This window comes from Neophocaena asiaeorientalis, unplaced genomic scaffold (genome assembly GCF_003031525.2).
Source record: "Neophocaena asiaeorientalis asiaeorientalis breed wild unplaced genomic scaffold, Neophocaena_asiaeorientalis_V1.1 scaffold418, whole genome shotgun sequence".
NCBI lineage: Eukaryota > Metazoa > Chordata > Mammalia > Artiodactyla > Phocoenidae > Neophocaena > Neophocaena asiaeorientalis.
Window position 1 is genome coordinate 5757937 of NW_020175731.1, and position 27938 is coordinate 5785874.

A 27938-nucleotide genomic window follows, 5' to 3' on the forward strand; every position below is an offset into this window, starting at 1 on the left:
TGACTCTTTGAAGGAATAACTTGAACCTAAGTAATATGATACAATTATAACATTAGCTAAGAGGCATGTAAGTTTTTAGAGTGGTTGAAAATTCTGGTTTAAAATATTACATCATATTAATCATTAGCTTAAGTGCAAGACCCTTCTTCTTCACCTCCAAATAAAATAATGAAGTTATGTGAGTAGCAGCAATTCCTAAATTATATGTACCACTGTGCTTTCAGCTCTTTAATACTAATAGTGATTTTTTCTAACATTTGTCAATTAACTCTTAGCAATAAATATGATTTAATTTCAAGTTTTGGCTTCAGTGTATTTGTATCACTTCCAAAAGGTAGAAAGCACAGGTATAGATGGTTAATTAATTTTGTTCTTAAGGAAAAAAACCCACAAAATCTGTTTTATATGTACACCCTTTCATGCATATTCATTAAGTTACACTACCAATTCTAATGAAAATAAGATTTCAAAAGAAAATACATTCTATTGACTTACAAAATTTATTAAACGCAACTTAAGTTTCCGTTCTGGAATAAATTAAACTGCTAAAAACCATCAACACAACCGAACAAGATATATAAATAATCCATTTTAAGACATGGATTTGTGAATGTCATTTCCACAACATCAAAATGCCATTTAATTTGGCTCAGTCCACAATTAAATGACACATGCCCTTAGTAATGATTAAGAGCATATCATTAACATACCTAATTACTTATGGTTTAAGTATTTCACATCTGTCTTTAACTATAAATTACACAGAATGTCTTAATTTTCAGTTTTAATATTCAGTAAATATATGGATGTTTTTACATTCATTTCCAAATTTGAACAGTTAATTCCTATATCCTGTATTTTTAAATGTGCATTTTTTAACATAGAAAAACATATGAAACTCTTGATTTAATAAATATTAAATTGTTTCAGCATTTGTTTGAAATATTTGAGTTAAACTTACTATTTTTTGCTGAAACTACTTTCACTGAATCATTCAAAAACAGAAAATATGCCCAATAGACGGAGAAAGGAGTGACTTTGTCCTGTTTTTCCATATTTTAAATTCTAATTTTTGCTGCATAACCCACACTTATCTTAGTTTTAGGTTTTCCAAGTTTTTAAAAATGAATCCATACTGATTCTCTTTTTCTAACTGTGCTAACTTATGTAGGAAGAAATTAGTCCTCCACCATTAACAAATATCTGACATTAAGGGGACAGTTTACTTCCTAAATTTTTGCATTTTGTAAAGCCTTTTAAGCCAAAGTACATGCTGGAATGTAAATTTTAAGTATTATAAAATTTAAGTTTTAAGTACTATTCAAATTAAGAAGGTCCTTATTGAATTTACCAGTTGTTTCAGAGGCAAAATAAGTCCTCCAGAGTATTTTCTGTGTACTTAATTCACATAAGTATATATTTTTTCCTATTTTAAAAAAAATATTTGTCTGCACCAGGTCTCAGTTGTGGTATGTGGGATCTAGTTCCCTGACCAGGGATCGAACTCGGGCCCCCCACATTGGGAGCATGTAGTTGTAGCCACTAGACCACCAGGGAAGTCCCTATTTTTTCCTTTTAAGGAATATCAACTTTCACTCTTTTTCAATATGCCTTTTTCTTGCATATTAAGATACAGTACATGTTCATTACTCCTTTTTTTAGAAAAAATATTTCACCATATGGCTTATGGTCTACAGAACTGTTGGATAAAATTACAAACAGGTAAGATGGGAGTCCGAGGATTTGGATCACCAAAGACCCATGTGATAGTTCTATTCATAATGAGCAAGGTAAACACTTTTAAGTGAGAGTGGAAAGATGAGAATCAGTACATAATGTAGTTAGTTGTTGAATAACAGATACTTATTTTATCCCCATTTTACCTCAAATGAGTAAAAGTGTACTTGAAGTAGCTTTAGCTGATATTCTAAAGGGGAGATAATTTTGCTATGTTTTCATAAATTACTAATTTTCTTACATGTCAATTGTGCTTTAGCTATTGTTTTGTTTTTCACAAAGGGAAATGTTTAATGTCTCCTTTTTTTGTGACAGTGAAGTTTAAACTCAGAATATCAAGGAACAAGTTGCCCTCACTGTAAAGATTCATTTGTTTTTCTGAACTGGTAAGATAAATTCCTCTTACTGACTACAAATTACAGAAGTTGGTATACTAAAGCAAGTATTTTGTTTTATACAATAGTAATTAATGTACCGTTTTTGAAAATGGCTAATAAAAAATACCTATAACATCATTTGACTCAATAATTACACTATTACAATTCATGCACTTATGTAATATTATGAACGCACTTGTCAATTTTTAGTGAAGTAAGCATCACCCTCAAGATGGCTAAAATCCTTTAAGTCCTGAATTTTTATGTAATCCTTTGGCAGAGAAAACCCCAATTGTCTGATAAGGATTTCTGAGACAAAGAGATTGCTCTTTAGAACTATAGTGGTTCACTTTCTTATACTCAGAAAATTGAAATTTCTTTCTTTGGTTTTGTTTCTAATTAATTTACAGATTGTATTACTCTGATAATACCTTGATAAAAAATGTTGCTACACAACGAGGGCTTTGCCACTGAAACAGACATAATGGAATCTACAGGACTTAATGTTTATATTAAAATATAACCTTATTTGATAGTATACTAGCCTCCTGAAAAAGGGGATTCCCTTCACTCCTAGGTTCCCCTAACTGCTTCTCCTCTTTTCCTTGGGCTATTAGTCAATATGCTCGTGAACCTGTTCAGGTGCTTGATGACATGAAGTCTTGAAGATACTTAGATGAAGGTGTCTTGAAATTTGCAGGCACAAAGCACTAAAGTACCTCATCATATCAAATGAAGAAATGACCTTTAGAAGCAAAAAAGAAAATATAAAATGGATTATGGTCTATCTTTTCTAAAGCAGCAGCTATTTTTCTGTCCCCTCACCCCCTAAACTCAAACCTTAACCAAAAATTCTTCAAACCTTAACCAAAAATATTACATTTTATAGTTCATATTTGGACCTCACTGTAGTCCTCTAGAATATGCAGGGTATTTCACAGTTACAGAAACTGAGGCTCAGAGTGGTAAAAGGTATAAATTACAAAAGCTGGAAAACAACAGAACTCAAGTCTTCTGACTCCATATCCTTTCAATTTTCTACTGTGCAACAAAGCCTCAAATTTTCTACTAGAAGGGGCTATCTATCAGTCATTACAATGAAATCACTTCACCATATACTTTTCTTATTCCTTTGAGAGTAGCTGTAAGAAAGTAAAGGCCTGGAAGAGACATCATAGTTGAGGGAAGGCATATACAAAATTGTGTTCTTTACAAAATTAAGCAGGGAGGCACACTATTTAAGAACTTTCCCAGAGGCTGGGGGGAAATGCTTCCTTTTAGAAAAAGGAGCCTCACAGCTCTGCGGGTGGAGAGGGAATTCTCATCAATGGGGGGAAAAAAATCTCCTTATCATTTACTTGAAAAACTCTGTCTGACTCTTTTCTCTCTGAAGCAAGAACCTTTTCCCTAAGGATGCCAAAGGGCACAAGACGCTTATTTTGGTATACATAGTGGCTTTTTGTTTGTTTTTAATTGTGGTCCACAAAGTGTTTTAAAGAAAAATTGAATTCGACTTTCTCACCATAATCTCCACCACTAATGTAAAACCAGGCCAACTCACTCATTACAAATGAGGTGCTCAAATTTTTAACGTTCACTAAAAGAAACCCTACATTGAATTTTCAGATATTTTGAAAAATCACCACCTATTTCTTACATTTAGATTGTTTTGGAGCCCTAATAATATTTATAGTGGATACCAAATTAAAAGAAATTATTCTGATTTTCAGATATTTTTTAGAATATTGCCTGAGAAACTTTCAAGGACTAAGATTTACATCTCACCACTATTTGAAGAATGGAAGACTTCTGAATGGATATTAAGTTATTAACTTACTCTAAAAAAAAGTATAATACTATATAGAACCTAGTATAAAGGATGATCAGATGTACCCCAGGGGTCCATGCACAGAACAGACAGGCTTTGTTTTAATACCTCTATCTAACAAATAGTGTGAGATCATTTAAATTATCAAAAGGTTCAGTGTTTCTTTTAGCTCACTTTAATATTAGTTTTTGTATATCACTAACAATTTGGTGAAGTCCAGTGAGGTCTGGAGGTAGCAAGATTGTCCAGAACTACCATTAATTGAAGACCAACCATAAAGATAATGTCTTAGTAAAATAAAAAATTTAGTAATGCCTCCTTTATCCACTTGTGTGATTAAAATGTTACCAACAATGATTTTCTTTTCCTCAGATGGCTAAAGCTTCTCTCTTATGCACCATAATTCTATTTTATAATCATTTTGAACAGAAATTAATATATGTATTATCCAAATCACTTTCTAAGCAGGATGCAATTAATGAGAATTTAATTTGCTTGATAAGAGGCATCATTATTAATATAAATTTTGCACTATCCTCAAGGGCCATACAGATACGTAGCATTGCTTACTTCTAGCATAAAATGGTCCCAGAACCTTGTACTGGGTAGTACTGTCTGTTCTGTTTTGTTTTGTTTCCTCAGTATTAGCTGACAGTTCTTGATACAATAGTGCCCACCTCTGCTAACACCAACTACATTTAATTTACCTGTTATCTGCTATAAGCTCATAATAATTCTAACAAGCTGGATTAAGTAAGTCAGACACTAATACATGTCTGTAGTCCTTTGCCAGAGAGTTGAAGTGATTTTTGACATCTTAGTACTGTTTTTTTGGTACTATTCTTTTAAGGTACACAGTTGTGTTTTTAAGGATTTAGGTTGTTGGAACCCTGATCTCCAGATATGTGGGCCGTTTTCAAACACAATATAAAGCAAGCTTTAAAGAAGTAATTTTAAATGTTCAGAAACAGTTACTGTATAGATTAGAAAGTAAGGCTACCTGATATCTCACTGAAATGACTCATTTAAGCATAGTATTATCTGATATTTGTTAAAAATAAATAAAAATCTTACCAAAAAAGCACTTACCATTGCTATCCATAGAACAACATATTCGTCTACAAAATTATTAAAGTACTGGTCTAAAAATAAAAGACCTGGGCCAAGAAAGACAGTGTCTTGAAGATACAGTTCACTTTTGGTCATGTGAGCTATCTATAAAAAAGTAAACAAAATAATTTCACCATTAAATTTTAAATGTTTCAGCTTTTAGTTTCAGGATAGAATTACCTAGAACTTTAATTTACTATTAAGACAAATAAGGATAAAGAGACCATTTATTTAATCTCACATTTGATATGGGAATACTGAATCTAAAATTTCTCAAATTCATGACTGGGTAGCTTATTAAAGTTTCTAATATTTAAATTCCTTGATATCAGAAAGTTATAATTGATAATCATTGCTAAACAAATAATTAAAAGAACTTACTATACTAAGGAGTCTGTCTCTGAATCTAACATTCATTTACAGTATTACTTGGAGCACAAAGAGCTAACTATTTATTGTGATGATAACACCATAAAAAACCTACCCATTGTATGAAATAGTTTCCAGCTTTGTGTTTGAGGAACAAGTACATATTTATACCATGGATCATAAATTAAAAGAATTTCTTACCACCAATTTCTGTGAGATTTTAGCAAAGACACATCCAAACATTAGGGTATAAAGACAAGGATGCTTTTCAAACAAATTAGTTGCTGACTTTTTATAGATCATTATTGCCAGTAAAATAATTATTCCTATGTGGAGTCCAGGTGACAAGACACTGGTACCCTAATGGATAAAGCAGAAAATCAGCACCAAATTTTAAAAATGCATTTATTACAATGCAAATATTTTCTAAGCATCTATTTTGTGTTAGGAACTAGAGACCTAGAGAAGAGTATGATAATGTATGGCCTAAAGGAGTATACAGACCTTAGCCATGCTTTTCAAACTTCCACAGAAACCTAGGGTTACACAGAGGTAATAGAGTGCTTAGATGTTTGGTTCCAATTTTATATGAACACACATTTTAAACTAATAACCACTAAAAAAATAACATGATTTATTCCATACCAAATTTTACCATGCTGAAGGCCATCAACACTCCAATTGCCAAGTTAACATATTTTTGTGCAGATATTGAAATAAAGCGTAACCTGCCACTTTTTCACAATCTTAATCACTGATTAGGAGGAGTTTAAATCTGCCCTGGTCTCTCTCTATACCAGTATCCCACCCCTGCCCCTGCCTTTTGCATTTAGACTACAAATGCCCTCTTACGTAACATTGTACAACCCGACCCATTACATTTTTACCTATGCAAATCAGGATGCTCTCAGCACTGCTTATCCTAAACAAAATATTGAAATAAATTTGATTTTAAGGCTTACTAAATATATAACCACCAATTTAAATGTATCCATTAAAGCAGGCTTATTCTTGTTTATTAAGTCTATATGTTATAAATTAGAACTTACTATAAAATTACATGAATAATATTATAAATATTACAAAATCGTATCTTAATAAAACACTATACTATATAGTTATGTTATAAATACTTAGATTATTAAAACAGTGCTTTTACCCGTACTTTGGTTCTGTAAATTTTATTCAAGGAAATCTGCTGCTAAAGAAGTTGGAAAACCACCAGTTACGAGTTTGAAATCAACCACTCCTTGGTTGATTTCAAACACAGACATAGTGTTTGATTTCTTGTCTTCCTTCAGACATTTAATGAATTATGTCTTAGTAAAATATTCTAAAGTGGACACTGATCATCACTAGATCTCATCATCCCTAGTGGAGCTCCTGTTCCTGCAAGTATTCTATTTTATCGTCCATGGTCAAGCAAAAAGTATTCTTAAGCATCTTATGCAGAATACTTTAACATTTCTAAAGCAATTCTGAGGTTAACTGACAAGACACCTCAAAACACAACAAATTAAAATTTCCAAATATATCAGAACTTATGTATCTAAGTGAGTTTTATACTTTGCCTTTGAATTATGTATATAACATATATTCATAAAGATTGATAATTTATGAATTATGTGGATTCCTTTGAAATAGCCTTAAGAGCCAATTTATAAGTCATTTAAGAGAATGAGTCTTTTTTAAAACTAAAAATGCTATATTTCATGTTTTTACTCCTCTTATTTATTAGACCTAGCTTCACATGACTTTGATTTTTCTCAAAATCAAACCCCCCCTTAAAAGATAGAAATTTTGAACTACAGCACTGAAGAAATTATAGAGAGAATGAACTATAGCTTAAAGGCATTCCAAGAATGTTTTGACAAAAGATGGCATCACTGGAATAAGTACTTATCTTCTTGTGATCAACTACCTTGAAGATGACAATATGTTTTTTTAAACACATGGATATTATGTTATATTTGTTAAAAACCGGGCAGAATTCCTTTCTGCCTCTTTCCTGTGTAAAAGTATTGAAGAAGTTTTAAAAAACAAATATGAATAAATACAAAAGAATTATAGATGAGCAAAGTGTAAAGAACACAAATACAAGTTGTACCGACTCCAGAACTGAGGTTAAAATTTTTACCTTTTAAAATATTAGGATAGTTTTAAAAATACATTTCAGTGAAATTTCAATAAAATTTACATCATGACTAATAAATTGCCCCATATGTGAAACCATGACCTTTGGCAGCTTTCCTGATATTCAACCAGGAACTCATTCCCTACTCCTCCTCCTCTCCTATATCAGGGCCAGGCACAACGAGCAAGAAGACAAATGGCAACTCTTGATTATGTACAGTAATGAAACAGCAGATGATTAAATCGAATGTCACAAAAGTCTACTCTGAGAAAGGCTGTAGAAAGAGGAAAAATTCTTTAACATCAGTCTAAACTGTTTTAAAAATGCTTTTGTGTTATGTGCCTAAAAAGACTTTTAAGATATTTAGTTTCCTTCCCTATTCTTGAACTTTGTCATATTTTTAGTATCTCTGTAGCTGGGTGCAAAGAAAATTGATCATAAAATTAATACTGAATGATGATGAAATTAATGTCTTACTGCTATAGTGGATCCATTCTTGCCAACACCACCATGGAGGATAACATGGAAATAATTTGAACAGGAAAATATTGCTCCACCTACTACTCCGAGAACTGGTAAGATCTTCAATTTTATTTCTAGAACAGGTATCTTTAGGGGTAGAGGAAAGAAACACATCATTAAGAAAATAGAATTTCTTTTCCTATTAAAAAGTAAAGAAACATTATGATACAGCCCTGTACAATAAGCTATTCTTTTTCTTATAATCAAACCTTAACTTCTGGAATGTAACCTGAAGTGGTAACTTTTCTTTTAATGGTTTTATCTCTTAAAGTGAAAAATCCAGCTAAGTCTATTTAAATAAGTGGGATGAAGTATTTCATCTCACAAGCCTTCATCTGACTTAAAGAAACATGAAAAAGGATAGTTCACTTGACTTTAGTACGTTTAAAAGGCAGCATCACAGGACAGTCAGACACCATGGTCTGCATCATGAATGTGACAAACGTGTATGCATGCAAAAGTTTTGTGTAGTTAATATCCAGGATTAAATCTCTAGCAATATATATTTACCTGTTGGTCAATTGCTGTTCAAGAAAACTTCCAAAGGCAGCAAAGGATTTAAAAGACAGTAACAATGAATTGCCAAAAGCTGTAGGCTATTGTGTATTGAAAATATACTTTGAAATACTGCACCAAAATTTGTGGAAACTACAGATCAGCAATTAAAATTAGAAGATCTATATCTAAATTAAGTATTCTTATTGATGAGAATAAGTAGGTATGCTTTCTTCCTATGGTATTGGCAAAACACTGAATGAAATGATTTTAAGATTAAATTCTTCCCCAGTATAACCAAATCAGAATTCCAAATTTAAAACACCACATCTGACAATGACCAGAGTTGCCTAACTGCCTCTAAGTCCACATTCCCTTCTAATGGGTACTGGCTGAACAGGTACCATGAAAGACACATCACATCCCTCTAGCATATTTTAGAGGCCTATGTATCCTTGATTCTATTATTTATTCTTACATGATAAGAAGGAATATGAATATCTCAGGGAATGTTCCTCTACTTAAAAATATGCTCGAAGTCTATTTCTGAGCCTAGTGATATGAACTGTGATTGGCAATTCTGAAACTAAATGCCACAGGGAAATCTCTTACAATTTTTGAAAAACAGACTTAATTTTTAAAGCAATTTTAGGTTCACAGCAAAACTGTACGGGAAGTACACAGAGTTCCCATATACTCCCTGCACTCATACACACATGCTTCCCCACTTATCAACATCCTCCACCAACCAGAGTGATACAATCCATGTGTTACAATCCATGAACCTACAGTGACACGTCATTATCACCTAACGTCCATAGTATATATTAGGGTTCACTCTTGGTGTTGTACATTCTATGACAATGCATAATGCATAAATGACAAATGCATAATGACAGGTGGACAGGTATCCACCATTATAGTATCACACAGAATAGTTTCACTGCCCTAAAAATCCCCTGGACTTTGTCCATTTATCCCTCCTTAACCCCATAACTTCTGGCAATAGCAGGTCTTTTCACGGTCTCCATCATTTTGCCTTTTCCAGAATATCGTATGATTGGAATCATACAAAATGGAGCCTTTGCAGAGTGGCTTCTTTCACTAAATAACATGCATATACGATTGCTCCGTGTCTTTTCATGGCTTGACAGCTCTTTCTTTTTAACACTGAATACAATTCCATTGCCTGGATGTACCATAGTTTATCCATTCACCCACTGGAGGACATCTACTGAAGGACTTGCTTCCAAGTTCTGGCAATTATGAATAAAGCTGCTATAAATACCTGTATTCAGGTTTTTGCAAAGACATAATTTTTTTTTTTGGCTGTGCCATGCAGCTTGTGGGATTTTAGTTCCCTGACCAGGGATTGAACCTGGGCCCACGGCAGTGAAAGCACAGAGTCCTAACCGCTGGACTGCCAGGGAATTCCCTGCAGAGACATAATTTTTAACTTATTTGGGTAAATACCAAGAAGCATAGTTGCTGGATCCTATGGTAAGAGTATGTTTAGTTTTGTATCTCTTACTATTTTTACCAGGGTTATATAGCTTAGTGATTAAAAACAGAGTCTGGAATCAGCTCCAGTACTTACTTACTAGTTATGTGTCATTGGACAAATTACTTAATCATTCTAAGACTTATTTATAAAACACAAAAATGACAGTATCTATTTCACAGGGTTGTTCTGAGGGTCAGATGAAAACAGTGATAGTAAAATATTTAGGAACACAGTAAATGTTGAGTAAGTATTAGTTGTTGACTATTGATATTATCCTTATTACTCTTCTTAACTCTCTGGGCATGAAGTTTTAGTCAGCCAATACTGTAAACTTAGGTTGTAGAGACAGAATAGTTTCTTCATAAATTTTCTGCCTATACAAAGCATGAATTTATAACAGTGGCCTCTGAGAATCAGCTTTTATCAAAATACTGAGGTCTCCAACCACGCAGAAAATAAAAACACTCCTTAGCATGGGAAACTTCACTATAGTAGGTTATAAAAAATGCAAATTAGCAACTTTTCTTTCCTAATATTGAGGGACAAGTTTCAAACATAAAATATTTTACTGAATTTACGTTTTATGTATCTATTTTATGAGATAAGTTTTGGCCTGAAAAGGTAGTTCACCTAGTCTGTTTAATTTTATATTAGGGAAATGGGGTCGTTTTCTTTTATGTGGTAGTACATTCATGCATAGGGTAGTATATTCATGCTGTAATAAGGTATATAGAATAGTAAAATTATAAAATGAAGAAAAAAGGTTAAGAAATGGAATGACTATTAAATACAACTCCAAGGATTTCTGAAGAAAATTAACAATGCAATATTTTTCCTAAATATTTTTAAAGTACTTAAATATAAATTTAAATCCTCAGATTTACCGTATAGTCCCACATTGTTGCTCCTCCAAATGTAGACAACACAAAGATGATCACTAAAGCTACCTGAATTTCAGTTACATCCACTCTAAAGAGGAAAGATAAAGAACAGATGTTTGTAAATCAAATTCCTAAATATGAAGCTTAATTAACCTTATATTAAAATCAAAAGATGTAAAAATCTCTATAGGCTTGGTTTATTTTTACCTTTAGTTTCATCACTGAATTATCAATTAAGTGAAAAAGCCTACAGAACAATGCACTTACATATAGGTAAAAAACTTGTATATCATATATAAAATTGCTAATAAAAGTTATCACTGAGATTACAGAAGGCTTTTATCTTCTACTTTACATACTTCTGCAAAGTTTGAATTTTTTAATAACAATCATGTATTACTCTTATAATCAGGAAAAATTATGATAATATAAAAACAACCAGATGATTTAAGGCAAATTCTTAAACACTCTCAAGTCAATTTCATTTAAAAAGTAGGGAAAATTACAACAGTTTTTCTCATTATGTTACTAATAGTTATTATAGTTTTTTGGTTTCCACAGACATTTTCCCCCTATATATAAACAAACTTCTTTCAAAAACCCACTAAACCAACATCAGTCTCTAATCTGCATCCCCTGCAGCTATCAACTCCTCTCTCCTTTGCTCCAAAAACAGGCTGAGAAGTAGTCCACATTTGTAATTTCCTCCTCTCTTCATATTTGCTGCTTAATCCATTATAGTCCAGTTTTTGGCCCCATTCTATTAAAACTGTTTAAGGTAAACAGTGACTTTCAATTTGTTGAATGCAAGGGATACATTTCAGTTACTATCTTGCATAACTCCTCTCAATATTTAAAATGCTGATCACTCCCTTTTTCTTGAAATGCTTTGCTATGTTTTTATTGCCATGTTCTCTCGTGATTCTCCTAGCTTGCTGGAAGCTCTTCCCAGGCTCCTTCCTCCACATCTTAAATGCTACTGTTTCCAGAATTCCTCTTTTCTCTTTTTAGATTCTCTGAGTATTACATGTATACCTAAGACTACCATCTATATGCTAATGACCTCTAAATCCGTTTCTCCTAATCCACATCTTTTTTTTCCAAGCTCCAAATTTTTATGTCTACCTACTTTGCATCTCCATTTGGATGCCCTGGAGTTTTTAGATGCTAGAGGAATACTTATTGTTCTGCAAATATAAGAAATGTAAGGAACAGATCCAGATATAGAAGAAAAGACTTCTCAACTGAGTTATTTTTGGGGGCATTTAGAAGGAGAAGGTGAATGGAACATTAACGCATAAATAAAAGGAAAATAATAACATCCAGTATTTGTAAGATCAGTGCTGGGCAAACCAAGGCCTCCAGGCTGCATGGAGAAATAGTCAAGTTAGTTGAAAAAGGTAAATGTAATAATACAATGTACGGCATTTTGTGGAGAAAAAGGAGGAAAAGTAATAACATTTACTAAGATCAGTTATGAGTCTTATGAACTATAAATTGTGCCTGTTTTTTGGGAAGGGGAAATTGAAATGATTTTTTCATGCCTGTATTGAAACAGGGGATATTACTACAGGAAGAAGACTCCAGAGCCAACATTCTTGCTGCTCCGCCTATGGTTTATTATTAGAATTGCGCACTCTGTTTCCAGTAACAGTGGCAGAATTACATTAAGTTGATCCATCATTTTTCCAGGATATGATTAGTGACCAGAAGCAACTAGAAAAGCTGACAGAAATTACAGAACAAACTTTCTCTGAACTAAATGACACATACAGGGATTGAGCTAGGAACCTTGGTTTCACATACGCATCATTCACACCACAGATTTTAAATTAAACTGAAAGCTTCATTCTTCCTCTCTGCCTTTTAAGGATAAACTAAATAAGTGACAATTTTTGGGGGAAATTTTTTATTGTTTATTTTTTCTCAGTAATTTTTTTCTTTACAATGAAGAATGCTGGTGTTCATGCATGTATGTTAAATGACAATTCTTGAGTCTGGAAAAAAGAAAGCTGAAAGGATATGGTAAAAAGGGTGGAATCACTAACAAAATCCTTAAATATCTGAAATATGAAGAGCCAGTTGAAGCTTGAAAGATGTATTAGACAAATAAAAGAATAATCTGTATAACAATTTACAAACGTAGAGAACTCATTAGGGGGTCCAAGATTTTAAAAAGTAAATCCAAAGACATAAAAAATCCAAGAAAGATGGATACTGGGGATATGGTGCAGGTACATTCTCAAACTATTATAGAGAACAATCTACAACAGTGCTCTTCAAAGTGTGGTCTAGGGTTTGTTACAGTCCGCAATAAGTATAGAAATTGAGAGTAAGCATTTAGAAACTTTCATCATAGTTTGATAGAGTAATTTTGTATCTCTTGAATTGAATGAAATATTGGGGACTGCATTTTGTAAGTCTGTTTTTTAATTTTTTAATTGCATGTTATCTCTCCATGATGGATTTGGGGGGCGGGCAGGGTAGAAATTAGTTCTTTACCACAAATATGTGGAAAAATGGACATAATACCATATGGAAATTCTAAGGATTTTGAAAGAAGAGAAAATTAACACCGAGTCTAAATATTCACATGTAAATAACAAAGTACCACATAATACAAGTCAACATTGGACTTGGTTTAGATTTTTTAATTAAACTTTAAGGATTGTTTGCTGTATTGAATTGCATGGAAGCAGACCCTTGATACATGGGAGCAAATATGCTATAAATAAGATATGCCTTATCTCACATGGCAAGCATTAATATAGGGACAGATTTTAACTGTTATCCTGTAAATTATTTCACTAACTATACTAAGGAAAAAACTAATATATCACTGATTAACTTTAAAAAATCCTTAATTAAAAGTTGAAAATTATAGTTTGAGATAGTTATTAATGTTTTGTCGTTTAAATTATCTTATTCAAGATAACAAATTCATATTTGTAATAAAATCTACATATTTTCAGGAGATAAAACATATAACAAAATATCTGCAAGTAAAATAGAATAGTATTTCTTTTTCTGTTCTATGAAACAGTATAAAACAGTATATTAATGTTCATAAGAAAAACAGAATAGTATTTAGTAACTCTCTCCCTTCTCTGTTTAATTTTTCTTCATACAATTAGGAGAGGCACTCTGCCATGAACCCTGAGCATCCCTGCACGTTCCTGTGGGGTGTGCAAGGAATCCAAGATCCTGAGCACCCTTTACCCGGGCCATTTCTCAGGGCTGTGTATGCAGTGAGCAACCTTGAAGGATGAGGTTACATCTCCCCGCAAAGAGCAGGCTTGCTTCCACTTACTATAAAAGCAACAGATCCCTCAGTGTTCCTCTCCCATAATGCCACCCACCACATGTGCAGGCATTCATCCAGTCCCACCGCATGACCCCATGGGGCTCGGGAGTGGAGCAAGGGAACCCGGCATGAACCTGAACCTTAGGCTGCTGCTTTTGCCCTGAGTTATAAAGTTGTCCTCTGCCTCTGACCCAGGAGTTTTGTGTCTTCTCTCAGCATTCATGAAACATTAACCGGCTCGCTCGGAAGCTTGTAAGGGTAAAATCCCAGACTCTTTACAGTTCATGACACAGAGCACTTACCACTCACTAGCTAATGTGTTATGTGCAGTATTTACTTGTTTAGCTTGCTTTATTGTCTGTCTCCCATATTAGAACATAAACTCCAAGGGGGGCAGGGATTTTTGTCTGTTTTGTTTACTCATATTTTGTTTACTCATGTTACCCTAGAACAAGGCCTGGCATATACCAGATGCTTAATAAATATTTGTATGAATACTGCAAAAATATTTATTAAAATTCATTGTAAAAATATTATATCAGTATTCACTAAAATCACTCAAATTATATTGACCTTCCATCCTCAAATTTATTTTAACTCAGTTTCTTCTGTATGCTTATTTCCTTATGAAATTAGTTCCTTATCAGTAACTTACTGATTAATACATGACATCTGATTTTCTTTTAGTAAGAGTTACTTTTTAATGTCACTCAAAGTAAACATACAAAAGAAATTGAATTAAAGGATATGTCATGATAATGCTAACCTTATTACTGAGTACTTCTGTCCTCCAGATTCTATACTAAGTCCTTTATATACATTATTATTTAATCTTTACAATAACCTTTTAACACAATTATGATTATTCTCATTTTACAAATGAAGAGAATGAGGTTAAATAATTTATTTGTGGTCAAACAACTGGTATCTTGGAGACAGAATTTGATTCTACCCAATCTGATTCTAGAGCCTATGCTTTTCACTAGTAAACTTAAAACAGGAGCAATAGTAATAAATAACTTAAAGGTCTTTGAAAATTGGAAAAAAATTAAACAGCAAAATGTAGTAAGTTTTTTAGTCCAATTAAGCTCTCATTTGGCATATCTTTCTTCAGTCTTTCAGAACAAGGGAAACCACGTTAAGTAGGCTTAAACCAAGAATGCATTCATAAAACAAATTTCCACAGTAGATTCTGAGATTGTTTAGCCTGGTTTCATATATCTGTATCATTTATCTGTATTCTAATAACATAAACACCATAAAAATTAAACCTCTCAAAAATTGACAGATTTTCAGGAAATACGTCCTAGTCAACAATTGATACTGACTGAGTTTGTAAGCATTTCCAGAGGCTTGGTTGATGTCCTACATACAGATCCTTCTTATAGTGTTAAGCTGGAACCAATGTATCCTACTCAATGCTCAATGGCATCTTTACTTTGGTAAAGTGAAAAAATACACAGATTAGGATCTGTGCCATACAGAGTAAGTATTTTACATGGTTGACCCCTAGGCACTGCAGGATCTCCTCCAGTCCCTGACATGCATGGTGCTCAACCATAACAGCCATTCCCCTAATGTTCTGAGTACTTCCTTTCCTCATGCTCCTGCCTAGAATGCTTTTACCCCAATCTGTCTGGCATATTCCATTGGCAAGTGACTCATCTTTGTATGTGCAGTTCTAGGCACACATTAGGCTCTCAGTCAATAGCAAATGAGTATAAAATATACAACTGGGCCAGGAATGTGAACTGATTCATTTCAGAAAGATTTTTAATGAAGTTATAAGCCAGAAAGGTAAAGTCTAAGTCATTAAATAACAACAACAATTAACCAGAACATTGCATTTGTCATTAAATAACAATTAACCAGAACATTGCATTGTTATATGACTCCAGTTTACCATAGCAAGTTCACCATATTAACTAAAATGCATTAGACTTTGCAAAGCTATGTTTCTGTTTTAGCCTATTTTAATCTATACATAGGTACAGATTCTTAATTTTACATTCTTGCCTTGAATTTTTAGCCTGGCTTTTTTGTTTTTTGGCTGCTCGGCTTGCAGGATCTTAGGTCTCTGACCAGGGATTGAACACAGGCCCCAGTAGTGAAAGCGCCAAGTTCTAACCACTGGACCGCCAGGGAATTCCCTAGCCTGGGAATTTGATCCTTGGGTTCTTGACCAGTAGGTAAAGAATCAGCTGAAGACTCAACATTTTCCATAAAAGCTTTCCTAAACGAATTCAGCCTACAGCCAGCTTCTCCTTACTTAGGATTTCTTCAGTGCTATGGAAACCTAAAGCAGGTCATTTTTCACATGGTTATGGACTGTATTAGCAGTGTCACAGAAGTATTATCCTATCCCTTTAACACAGTATACTATATAGTTCCTAAAACGGATTTTTAAAAAATGCATTTTATATCCTTCCACAGTACCTAATACATTGATAATCCCACAGTACTGAGCAGCAGTCGTTAAGAGTGTGGGGTTTGGAGACTTGAGTTTTAACCCTGGCTCTACACTTTTTAGCAGTATAAGGAAGTTACAGAACCTCTCTGCCTCATTGGTACAGTGGCGGTAATACCCTTACAGGATTAATGTGAGGAATAAATGAGATAAGGCATGTAAAGCACTGAGTACAATGCCAGAGCCATGCAAGTGCTCAAGAGGTGATAGCTGTGACTATTCCCTAATTTAGAGTCAATGTGGAAAATTGCCAAAGGCCTTCACTCTGATAACGATCCGTAGTTTTGAGCTTCTTTCATTTATCATTATCAGAGATTTTTTTCAGAGCTACTGTTTTTCCCATGCAGCAATAAAGTGTGGCTAAAAAGAATCAGTAGACGGGGAAGCCAAAGCAGAGAATGAGCCAATGGCAGACAGCTATTAAAGGACCAGGCAGAAAGGGAGCTGATGGAAAGAGGGATAGAGAACAGAGTTCCTGCCTTGTGCACTATTTCCTGGTGTCTAAGAATGAGGCATCGGGGCAAATGTTACAATGTTATTACATCATCTCATCAACTGTCTACCACAGCTGAGAGTCTCATGATTACTGTTGTTGGTGACTGCTGTAAAGGGGTTACCCTTTCTGGACACACAAAAATTTGACCAAAAAGGACCTTTAGAGTCCATGTCTCATTATTTTATCACATAAGCCAAATGCTTTTTTTTACTTTTTAACATCTTTATTGGAGTATAATTGCTTTACAATGTTGTGTTAGTTTTTGCTGTATAACAAAGTGAATCAGTTGTACGTATACTTATATCCCCATATCCCCTCCCTCTTGCGTCTCCCTCCCACCCTCCCTATCCCACCCCTCTAGGTGGTCACAAAGCACAGAGCTGATCTCCCTGTGCTATGCAACTGCTTCCCACTAGCTATCTATTTTACATTTGGTAGTGTATATATGTCAATGCCGCTCTCTCACTTCATCCCCGCTTACCCTTCCCCCTCCCTGTGTCCTTAAGTCCATTCCCTATATCTGTGTCTTTATTCCTGTCCTGGCCCTAGGTTCGCCAGTACCATTTTTTCTTTTTTTAGATTCCATATATATGTGTTAGCATATGGTATTTGTTTTTCTCTTTCTGACTCACTTCACTCTGTACAGCAGATTCTAGGTCCATCCACCTCACTACAAATAACTCAATTTCGTATCTTTATATGGCTGAGTAATATTCCATTGTATATATGTGCCACATCTTCTTTATCCATTCATCTGTCAATGGACACTTAGGTTGCTTCCATCTCCAGACTATTGTAAATAGAGCTGCAATGAACATTGTGGTACATGACTCTTTGAATTATGGTTTTCTCAGGGCATATGCCCAGTAGTGGGATTGCTGGGTCATATGGTAGTTCTATTCATAGTTTTTTAAGGAACCTCCATACTGTTCTCCACAGTGGTTGTATCAATTTACATTTCCACCAATAGTGCAAGAGGGTTCCCTTTTCTCCACACCCTCTCCAGAATTTATTGTTTTTAGATTTTTGGATGATGGCCATTCTGACCGGTGTGAGATGATATCTCATTGTAGTGTTGATTTGCATTTCTCTAAGGATTAGTGATGTTGAGCATCCTTTCATGTGCTTCTTCGCCATCTGTATGTCTTCTTTGGAAAAATGTCTATTTAGGTCTTCTGCCCATTTTTGGATTGGGTTGTTTGTTTTTCTGATATTGAGCTGCATAAGCTGCTTGTATATTTTGGAGATTAATCCTTTGTCAGTTGCTTCATTTGCAAATATTTTCTTCCATTCTGAGGGTTGTCTTTTTGTCTTGTTTATTCTTTCCTTTGCTGTAAATGCTACTTTTTAAAGTACTGCATATCCTTTTTCTATATTATTCAGGTCCCTTATTTTTCTCTTTCTCCTGTCTAATGTAAACTTGGGTTAGTAAGTTGGAGAAGAGGGAAAAAAATACAATTATCATCAAATATGTAACTATAACATGAAGAATACCTGAAAGATTAAAATTAAGGTGTAGCATTTATGGATGCTTCAATACGTTAAAAGGTAACTTGAATTCCTGATTGACACTTTGTCCCCCTTACTATGGATAAATGAAGTATGACAGATAGTGAAAATGAATTTGATTATATTTTTAAATGTACAACTTAAAATACATACTTACTTTCCAAACCTCAACACGCCTGAAACATAAGTCTGCCAGTGAGCACAATAAAACATGAACATCCCAACAAAAGAGCAGAAAAACAACCAGTCAGGATACGTTCCTAAGCGAACAGCAATTGAAGCTCCAACTGCCATAAAAACTGAAAGAAACAAGAACCATTAACAATTTAAAATAATTAATTAAATAATTGCCATTGACTGTTTAGAAATACAGAATTTTAAGGTGCATAATCTTGGCATGAAAATAAGGCACACTAAACAAAATAAATTCCTGAACAGACTTTCAAAATACACTGTGCAAAACTGCTTCCAACTGTAAACCAAAACAAACCAAACAGCTCAGTTTTTAAGCCATCATTAAAAGACAAACAAACAAAAAAAAAACAACTATAGGAAAAATACCTCCACTAAAACCTTACCTGTGGAAAGAGAGTCACAACCATGGTCAAAAAGTTCCCCTAAAGGAGAACAAGAATTTGTTCTTCTGGCTTGTTTCCCATCAATAGCATCCAGTGACTGGTAGATAAAGAGCCCTAATGCACATAAAAGGTATGTCCAGTACGGCGCCTAAAAAGAAATGTAAACAGTGAAGACTGGTGAGTGACAATAAGCTAGCTTCTGTTTGAAAATAGCTCAACCCAAGCCAAGTGACACATTTTCTTATGTTCGCACTTTATATCACCTCAGTGTGTTACAAGGAACATTTATAACCTTCCTTCTACAGATGAGAATTAAATTGAGAAGTGAATTGCTCTAGGTCATCTGGGTAGCGTGTCACAAAAGTCCGTACTGTGAGAGGCCGAAAGTTAAATGACCAAGCAAGGATTAGGACCCTGATTTTGATTCTTAGTCCACAGCTCTTTTAATATAACACTATTCATATATGGCACGGATTTGAAATTATTCAGTTAAGTCTCTGCTATGAAAGAAGATCTTAAAGACAAACCACAGACCCCAGCTTCCTTTCATGATGGAGTATCAGGGGCTGGATTTACTCTCCCATCTTGTATAACTAGAAAAGCAATAAAATAAATAAAACAACCATTTTCAGACACTGCAGGCAGTGCAGCACTGTGATCCCTGACAGAAGGGAAACAAATGACCTGAGCCCTGTGACTGCTCCAGCTTAGTGCCTATAGGCAGTCTCCAGGCCACAGTACAGGAGTGGGGAACCGGAACAGAGGCCAGCAATCCTGCTGTGCTGAGAAGAAACGCAGCAGAGGTCAGGAAGGTCAAGGCAGCTAGAATCTGTGTGGCAGAGCACTGGAGAGGAGAGAGGCACAAACTGTGGAGATCTAGAGTCTTTGGCTGAGAAGTGACCTGTGCCTAATGAGACAAAACTACTAACCAAGGCCAGGGAAAGAACCACTGGACAAACAATTCTTGAAGCCCACACAAAGCTGGGAATGGTTTATGTTCCCACCAGGCACAGCATGTAAGACCATGGGTAGAGTTCTCAGAAGTGTATTGCCTTAGCAGTGGGCATTAATTAGCCCTAGACCAAAGGCCCTAACAGATGTAAAATCTAGCCTCAAAAGGATCTGACTGATTCCAGGTAACTTAACTAAAGCCAACACAAAGTACAACATCTTAAAGGAATACCCCACCAAACCTAGTACCCCAAAATGTAAAATTCACAATGTTTGGCATCCAATAAAAATTACTAGTCATTCAAAGAAGCAGGGAAATATGCTCCACAACTAGGAGTAAAATCAATCGATAGAACCAGACCCAGGAATGACAGAGATAATGAAATCTGCAGATGAGGACATTAAAAGTTCTTATAAATATGCCTCATGTGTTCAAGAAGGTGGAGGAAAACATGAAAGACTACAGTGTAACCTCTAGAAATGGAGAGTACAATATTTCAATGTAAAATATACTAGATGAGATTAACAGCGTATTAGACAGTGCAGAAGAAAAGATCAGTGAACTTGCAGAGTACCGACAGAAACTACCCAAAATCATGCACAGAAATAAAAAGACTAAAAATAATTGAACTGGGCATCAGTGACCTGTGAGACTACAGTAGTCTAACATATATGTAATTGAAATCTCAGAAGGAGAGAAGAAAGAGGGTTGGACATGAAACATAAAAGAAAAAATGATGGCTGGAAATTTTCAAATTTGATAAAAATCTATAAACTTACATATCCAAGAAGCTCAACAAACCCCAAGCAGAATACGTTTTTGTTTTTTTTTTTTAAAAACCCACCAAGGCACATCATAATCAAATCACTGAAGACCTGTGATAAAGAGAAAATTATTAAAGAAGCCAGAGGAAAAAGACACATTACATACAGAAGCATAGATAATAATGGCAGAGGAAAGAGTAAACTTGAAGGTAGATCAATAGAAATGATGCAATTTAAACAAGAGAAAGAATAAAGATTTAAAAATGACCATTCTTTTCTTTCAGCACTTTATAAATGTACTCCACTTCCTCAGGGACCTGTGTGATGATAGCAATGGTCAACCCAGAATTCTATGTCTCAGAGAGGAAGTACAGCAAAATTGTTGACTAGGGTTTTAAAGTTAGATCTGTGTTTGAGTTCTTGGCTCTGTTATTTAATAGCCAAGTGACCCTGGGAAAGTCATGTAAACTCTCTAAACTTTGGTTATCTCATTTGTAAGATGTGAATAATACTTGCAGTTGTATCTGATGAAAAATATTCTTAGATGGCTCTTTACACAGAGCCTGGCACATAGTAAGTGCCCAATAAGGTTAGCTATTGTAGGGAGTTCCCTGGTGGCCTAATGGTTAGGATTTTGGGCTTTCACTGCTGTGGCCCGGGTTCAATCCCTAGTTGGGGAACTGAGATCCTGTAAGCTGCACACAGTAGCCAAAAAAAAAAAAAAAGTTAGCTATTGTCATTAAATTGTGTTTTGCATATTTTTAGTGGCAAATATAGTTTTTAAAATATCAATGTATGTATGGTCTATGTGGTAATTCTGCAAATACCAATCAACGTGCTACCTCATTCTTCAATCTAAGTAGAAGTTTACTTTGAACTTCAATAAACATTTCATCATTTGTTAATATTACATGCCCAGTATTAATAACTACACTATTAATTGCTTTAAAAGACTTATGAAAGGCTTCCCTGGTGGCACAGTAGTTAAGCATCTGCCTGCCAATGCAGGGGACACAGGTTCGAGCCCTGGTCCGGGAAGATCCCACATGCTGCAGAGCCACTAAGCCCGCGTGCCACAGCTACTGAGCTTGCGCTCTAGAGCCCACGAACCACAACTACTGAGCCCATGCACCACAACTACTGAAGCCCATGCACCTAGAGCTCGTGCTCCGCAACAAGAGAAGCCACCGCAATGAGAGGCCCACGCACCCCAAAGAAGAGTAGCCCCGCTCATCACAACTAGAGAAAGCCTGCGCACAGCAACGAAGACACAACGCAGCCAAAAATAAATAAATAAATATTTTAAAAATGCATTATTGTATTTGATACAGCAATCCACAGAGACAAGGCGGACAAGACATTATCATGTTCTTTGCATTACAGATAAAAGAGAAATTTAGGGAGGGGTGATAAAGTTCCATTGAGAAGAGCAGCTAGACTGGGTCTAGGCATCAAACCCAGGTTTTCTGACTGGCCCTATGGTAGATCTATCAGATCGGTCGTGCTGCAGGCTACACAGGCTGGATGCAGCTTCCCACCTGGATTCTTACCTATTCTTTCAAACCTGCTGAGAAGCACTTTCCTGCCCCCACAATACAATTCCAGGTGCAGTGAACCAGACAGGTGGGAAAGCGCTGCAGCTGAGAGAGACTTCTTTCCTCTTAAGCCCAGAAAGGCATACCAGTCCGCCAGCTGCTCGTTCGCTACCTTTCCAGTCTTCCCAAGGCCACAGGAGCTGGACCTATTTTCTCTTTACTCTGTTGTCATCACCTCCATTCCCACCTGGGAGCTATGAAACAGTCTGCAAATTTTCAACTTCTTTTCTCACCTGTTATCTCTGCAAAACAGGCCCCAGCTGGGAGATCCACTTACCGGGAGCAGCATGCCCCTTCCTTCCAGGAGTCTACTTAGCGTGGGTGTCACTACAGCAGACACTCTGGGTGGAAGCAGGATCTACAGGGCCACCCCAACTCAATTCTAGTTTTCATGTTAACTTATTTTAAAAAATTTTAAATGTAAGCATGGGAAAATCAGGTGTGGATTACAAAGTCTTAAGCAATATATCAGAATACTTCTGCAGAAGGAGACTATATAAAAAGTGGAACTTCTCCAGATCATATTAGATTCTTAATATTTAAAGTTCTTAATTATATAATTTTTATAATATCTACTGTATCCTTTAAGATCGGAATTTTATACTACATCACAGAAACCTTTCCAGGTCAAGCATAAAGATCTACATCATTCTTTTACATGACTGCATGGTACTCAATTATGTGGCTATATCACAATTTAAGTAATAACTCACTAATGATGAATCTTACATGACTGTGTGAAAGATTATTATATAAGTTTATTCTAGAAAACAAAATAATTACTAAGAATCAATCATAAGCCCTAGTCATTAAAAAAAAACACTAATACATTTAAATTGCTTTTCAGTTACATCACTGAAAAAGAACTGCATACAACTAAGTATTTGGGATATTTTACTTTTTCCAGTTACTTGAAATAAAGGATTAGAGAAACCAGAGATTTGAACCAGACCGTATGGCAATTATTCTTGTTCAAAGTAACTCTGGATCAGAGAGAACACTCATATATAGATCAATTATTTATCCTGGGTATTATACCCCTTTTTATACGTGTTTGAATGAGCACACACATCAGGAAAAGGACGAAAAGATTTAGAATGTGATCAATGAACACATTTCTTTTTTTTATTATTAATGAATTTATCTACATTCTTTTGGCTGTGTTGGGTCTTCGTTGCTGTGCGTGGGCTTTCTCTAGTTGCGGCGAGCGGGGCTACTCTTTGTTGCGGTGTGCGGGCTTCTCACTACGGTGGCTTCTCGTTGCGGAGCACGGGCTCTAGGCACCCAGGCTTCAGTAGTTGTGGCTTGCGGGCTCTAGAGCGCAGCCTCAGTAGTTGTGGCTCACGGGCTTAGCTGCTCCATGGCATGTGGGATCTTCCTGGACCAGGGTTCAAACCTGTGTCTCCTGCATTGGCAGGTGGGTACTTAAGCACTGTGCCACCCGGGAAGTCCCAGTGAAGACATTTCTGCTCACTGGACAAATTTTACTTACAGCTCAGAACTTAGAATACTGGATTTTGGGGAATACATTCTTAGGTTTTCTGTAAATGAAGATGCTAGACTAGGTAGTCTCTAAGGCCCCATCTTTAATATGGAACTAGAATCCTCTCAAGAGCAGGAGGTATGTTCTCTGTTTTTAAAATCTGCTGTTTATACCATGAGAGCTAAATAACTAGATGATTAAAATCAACTGATCAGGTTAACAGGTTACCTGGTAACCTATCAGGTAAAATGGTTTCCAAAAGGAATAATACATGTCTTGGGTTTTTCTTGCAGAGTGGTTAGGGGTATAGACTCTGCACCTGATCCTTGAGTTAGCTGGATGAGCCACTTAACCTCTCAGTGCCTTAGTTTCCCTTTATGAAAAATGGGAATAATCACTGTTCCTATCTCACTGTGAGAATTAAATGAATTATTACATGTCAAGGGCTTAGAAAAGTGCCTGGCATATGGGAGGAGCTCAGTATATTTTAGTTATTATTTCTGATACTATATAAGATAATTTTAGGTGATTCACAGATAAATTTTCATTTTAATACTTATGTCTTTGATGTATTTTGGAAAATATTAATTTAAAAATTATCTAGCATAGCTATCAAATCTATGATTGTAGATATTAAGGCTTCGAGTGTAAGTCTTTAAAAAGGAGTAGATTTAAAGTTGCTGTAAAGAAAAACAGTAAATAAAAAATAGCATAGGTAATACACAAAAGCAAAAATCTTCCTCAATTAAAATTTAGGAAATACTGAAACTATACAATGCCTATTTATATGAATTTTCATCCTTAAAAAGTGTCTCTTTGCTTTAAATAGCTTTGGATATAAGTTGATACAGATGCAAAAGGTATTACATAATCAGTAACGACTGGGTCACCTTGTAACAGGGAGATTTCAATTATCCAAACATCAATTGACTTCTCTCGCCATAAAAAATAGAAACTGCATTTATAAGAAGTAGGAAGAAAGAAAATCAGAAGACAGGTCAGGCATATGTGAAGAAATGTAACGCTGGTATGGCGTTAGAGGTGGACTTTGTACCCAGTCGAGTGATTCTAGTGATTTTTAAGCTAAACTCGTTCAATTTTAATAGGCTGCTAATCTGACACGGCTCTAACTCGTATTATGTGCCTGTGACACAGCTGAACCTGTGGCCAGGGGCACTTCCTTGTTTACAGAAGGACGGTTCCCGTTGGAACCGAGGCTGGGTAGGCTCCAAAGGCTTGGTGGTCACAAAGGGTAGGGTCATTCTCAGTCCTGCCCAGCAGGAAGACCCTAGCCGCTTACTGCCTCACCACGAGCTTTGGCTTCAGCTCGGGTGCAGGCCAGCATTTGAGAGGAGCACACCCACCTTCAGGAAATAAGGCGGGTTACAAGCTGGGGGTGGGGGGGGGGGGATGAACACCAGGCAACCAGCACCTCAGGGCCGGAGGGGCTTTCTCAGGACATTAGAAATCTTTACTTTGAAAGGCATTCTTCTTTCTTTGTAAATTTCCTGTGAATAGTTGTATTCTTTTTAAAAACCTCTTTTAGTACTTATTAGAATCCTTGTTGAAAATGCCAGCCTCTCACTGGGCCAAGGGAAACAGGCAGGGAGAGGGGAATGAAGAGAATCCCCTGGGCAGATCTATCATCATCAACTGTGCTGGGTGCTTTCACATCTGTTCTGCTCTTTAACTTCACAGAAACCAAGTGGTCGGACCCTCGCCCAGGTCAAACCGACCAGGAGTGGGATTTAAAGCTCCTTCTATACACCACAATGCCATGTTTTATCCACACTTGAACCAGAATTCTAAAGGAGAAACAGCTTGTTTCTTGGGAATCAAGTATAGGAAAGCCACAGGAATCAAAGGGACGATCCTCAAAGCAAAGCTACTTCTATATTACCTGCAGAAGCTCCTTCTAGAGAGGGCTGGATTTAGGGTGAGGCAAGCAAGGCACCGTGGCTGCAGAACTTAAGGCGGCATTTACTGCTCTCAGGGTCGTGCACATGCCTGCTTGCCTCACTCTACTCTGTGCCCTGCTTCTAGAACGTTCACCTCCTGCAAGTTATTTTGCTTTAGTAAGAGAGGCCACTCTCTTACAAGAGTCCTGCCTTAATAAGCGATGCTTGTTAAGTTACTGAACTGGTTAAAAAAAAATAGAGAGAGATAGGTGATTTTTAAAAAAGAGGAAATATTCTAGATTTCAAAGAAACCAAACCTATAAAAGAATAAAAGAATTTGACTAGGTTATTGCCCCCAATAACCTAGTTAAATACCCTGTTATTTTTTACCCCAACAAATAACTCTTTACTTTATAGTCCAAAATCCAACCAAATCTGAATTATTTAGACAGGGAATAAACCATTTCTTAAGGTCATTCTGATTTCCATAGATACACTTGCTTTTCGATTCAACTTTCTATCATCATGAAGGAAAGAAATTATTCAATGCCCTTTGACCCACCCTAGGCTGGGCACCTATCTGCTACAAACACTCTCTTAACAGACACTGACATGGATTAATATATATAGATCAAGAGGGCAGAGCAACAATTAGAGAAAGAAGAACAAAAACACCCCAAGTTAGCAGAAGGAGAGAAATCATAAAGATCAGAGGAGAAATAAATGAAAAAGAAATGAAGGAAACAATAGCAAAGATCAATAAAACTACAAGCTGGTTCTTTGAGAAGATAAACAAAATTGATAAACCATTAGCCAGACTCATCAAGAAAAAAAGGGAGAAGACTCAAATCAACAGAATTAGAAATGAAAAAGAAGTAACAATTGATACTGCAGAAATACAAAGGATCATGAGAGATGACTACAAGCAACTATATGCCAATAAAATAGACAACCTGGAAGAAATGGACCAATTCTTAGGAAAGCACAACCTTCCGAGAATGAACCAAGAAGAAATAGAAAATATAAACAGACCAGGGCTTCCCTGGTGGTGCAGTGGTTGAGAGTCCGCCTGCCGATGCAGGCGATGCGGGTTCGTGTCCCGGTCCGTGAGGATCCCACATGCCGCGGAGCGGCTGGGCCCGTGAGCCATGGCCACTGAGCCTGCGCGTCCGGAGCCTGTGCTCCGCAACGAGAGAGGCTGCGGCAGTGAGAGGCCCGCGTACCGCAAATGAATAAATAAATAAATAAACAGACCAATCACAAGCACTGAAATTGAAACTGTGATTAAAAATCTTCCAACAAACAAAAGCCCAGGACCAGATGGCTTCACAGGCAAATTCTATCAAACATTTAGAGAAGAGCTAACACCTGTCCTTCTCAAACTCTTCCAAAATATAGCAGAGGGAGAAACACTCCCAAACTCATTCTACGAGGCTACCATCACCCTGATACCAAAACCAGACAAAGATGTCACAAAAAAAGAAAACTACAGGCCAATATCACTGATGAACATAGATGCAAAAATCCTCAACAAAATACTAGCAAACGGAATCCAACAGCACATTCAAAGGATCATACACCATGATCAAGTGGGGTTTATCCCAGGAATGCAAGGATTCTTCAATACACGCAAATCAATCAATGTGATACACCATATTAACCAACTGAAGGATAAAAACCAGATGATAATCTCAATAGATGCAGAAAAAGCTTTAGACAAAATTCAACACCCATTTATGATAAAAATTCTCCAGAAAGTAGGCATAGAGGGAACTTACCTCAACATAATAAAGGCCATATACGACAAACCCACAGCCAACATCGTTCTCAATGGTGAAAAACTGAAACCATTTCCACTAAGATCAGGAACAAGAAAAGGTTGCCCAATCTCACCACTATTATTCAACATAGTTTTGGAAGTTTTAGCCACAGCAA

At 35.8% G+C, this 27938-nt stretch overlaps 1 protein-coding gene across 1 annotated transcript in view; it reads right to left on the reverse strand.

Annotated features, from left to right (window-relative positions):
- Positions 1-5787: 5787 nt before the first annotated feature.
- Positions 5788-27938, reverse strand: part of CHPT1 (choline phosphotransferase 1) — a 27188-nt gene continuing 5037 nt past the window's right edge. Inside the window, exons 2-7 of the mRNA XM_024732129.1 lie at positions 25406-25469; positions 19312-19459; positions 18891-19032; positions 10961-11045; positions 8033-8164; positions 5788-5957 (exon numbers count right to left, since the gene is read on the reverse strand). Of these exons, the coding sequence (XP_024587897.1) occupies positions 5940-5957; positions 8033-8164; positions 10961-11045; positions 18891-19032; positions 19312-19459; positions 25406-25469 (589 nt within the window). The 3' untranslated portion in view covers positions 5788-5939. The remainder of the gene's footprint in view (positions 5958-8032; positions 8165-10960; positions 11046-18890; positions 19033-19311; positions 19460-25405; positions 25470-27938) is intronic.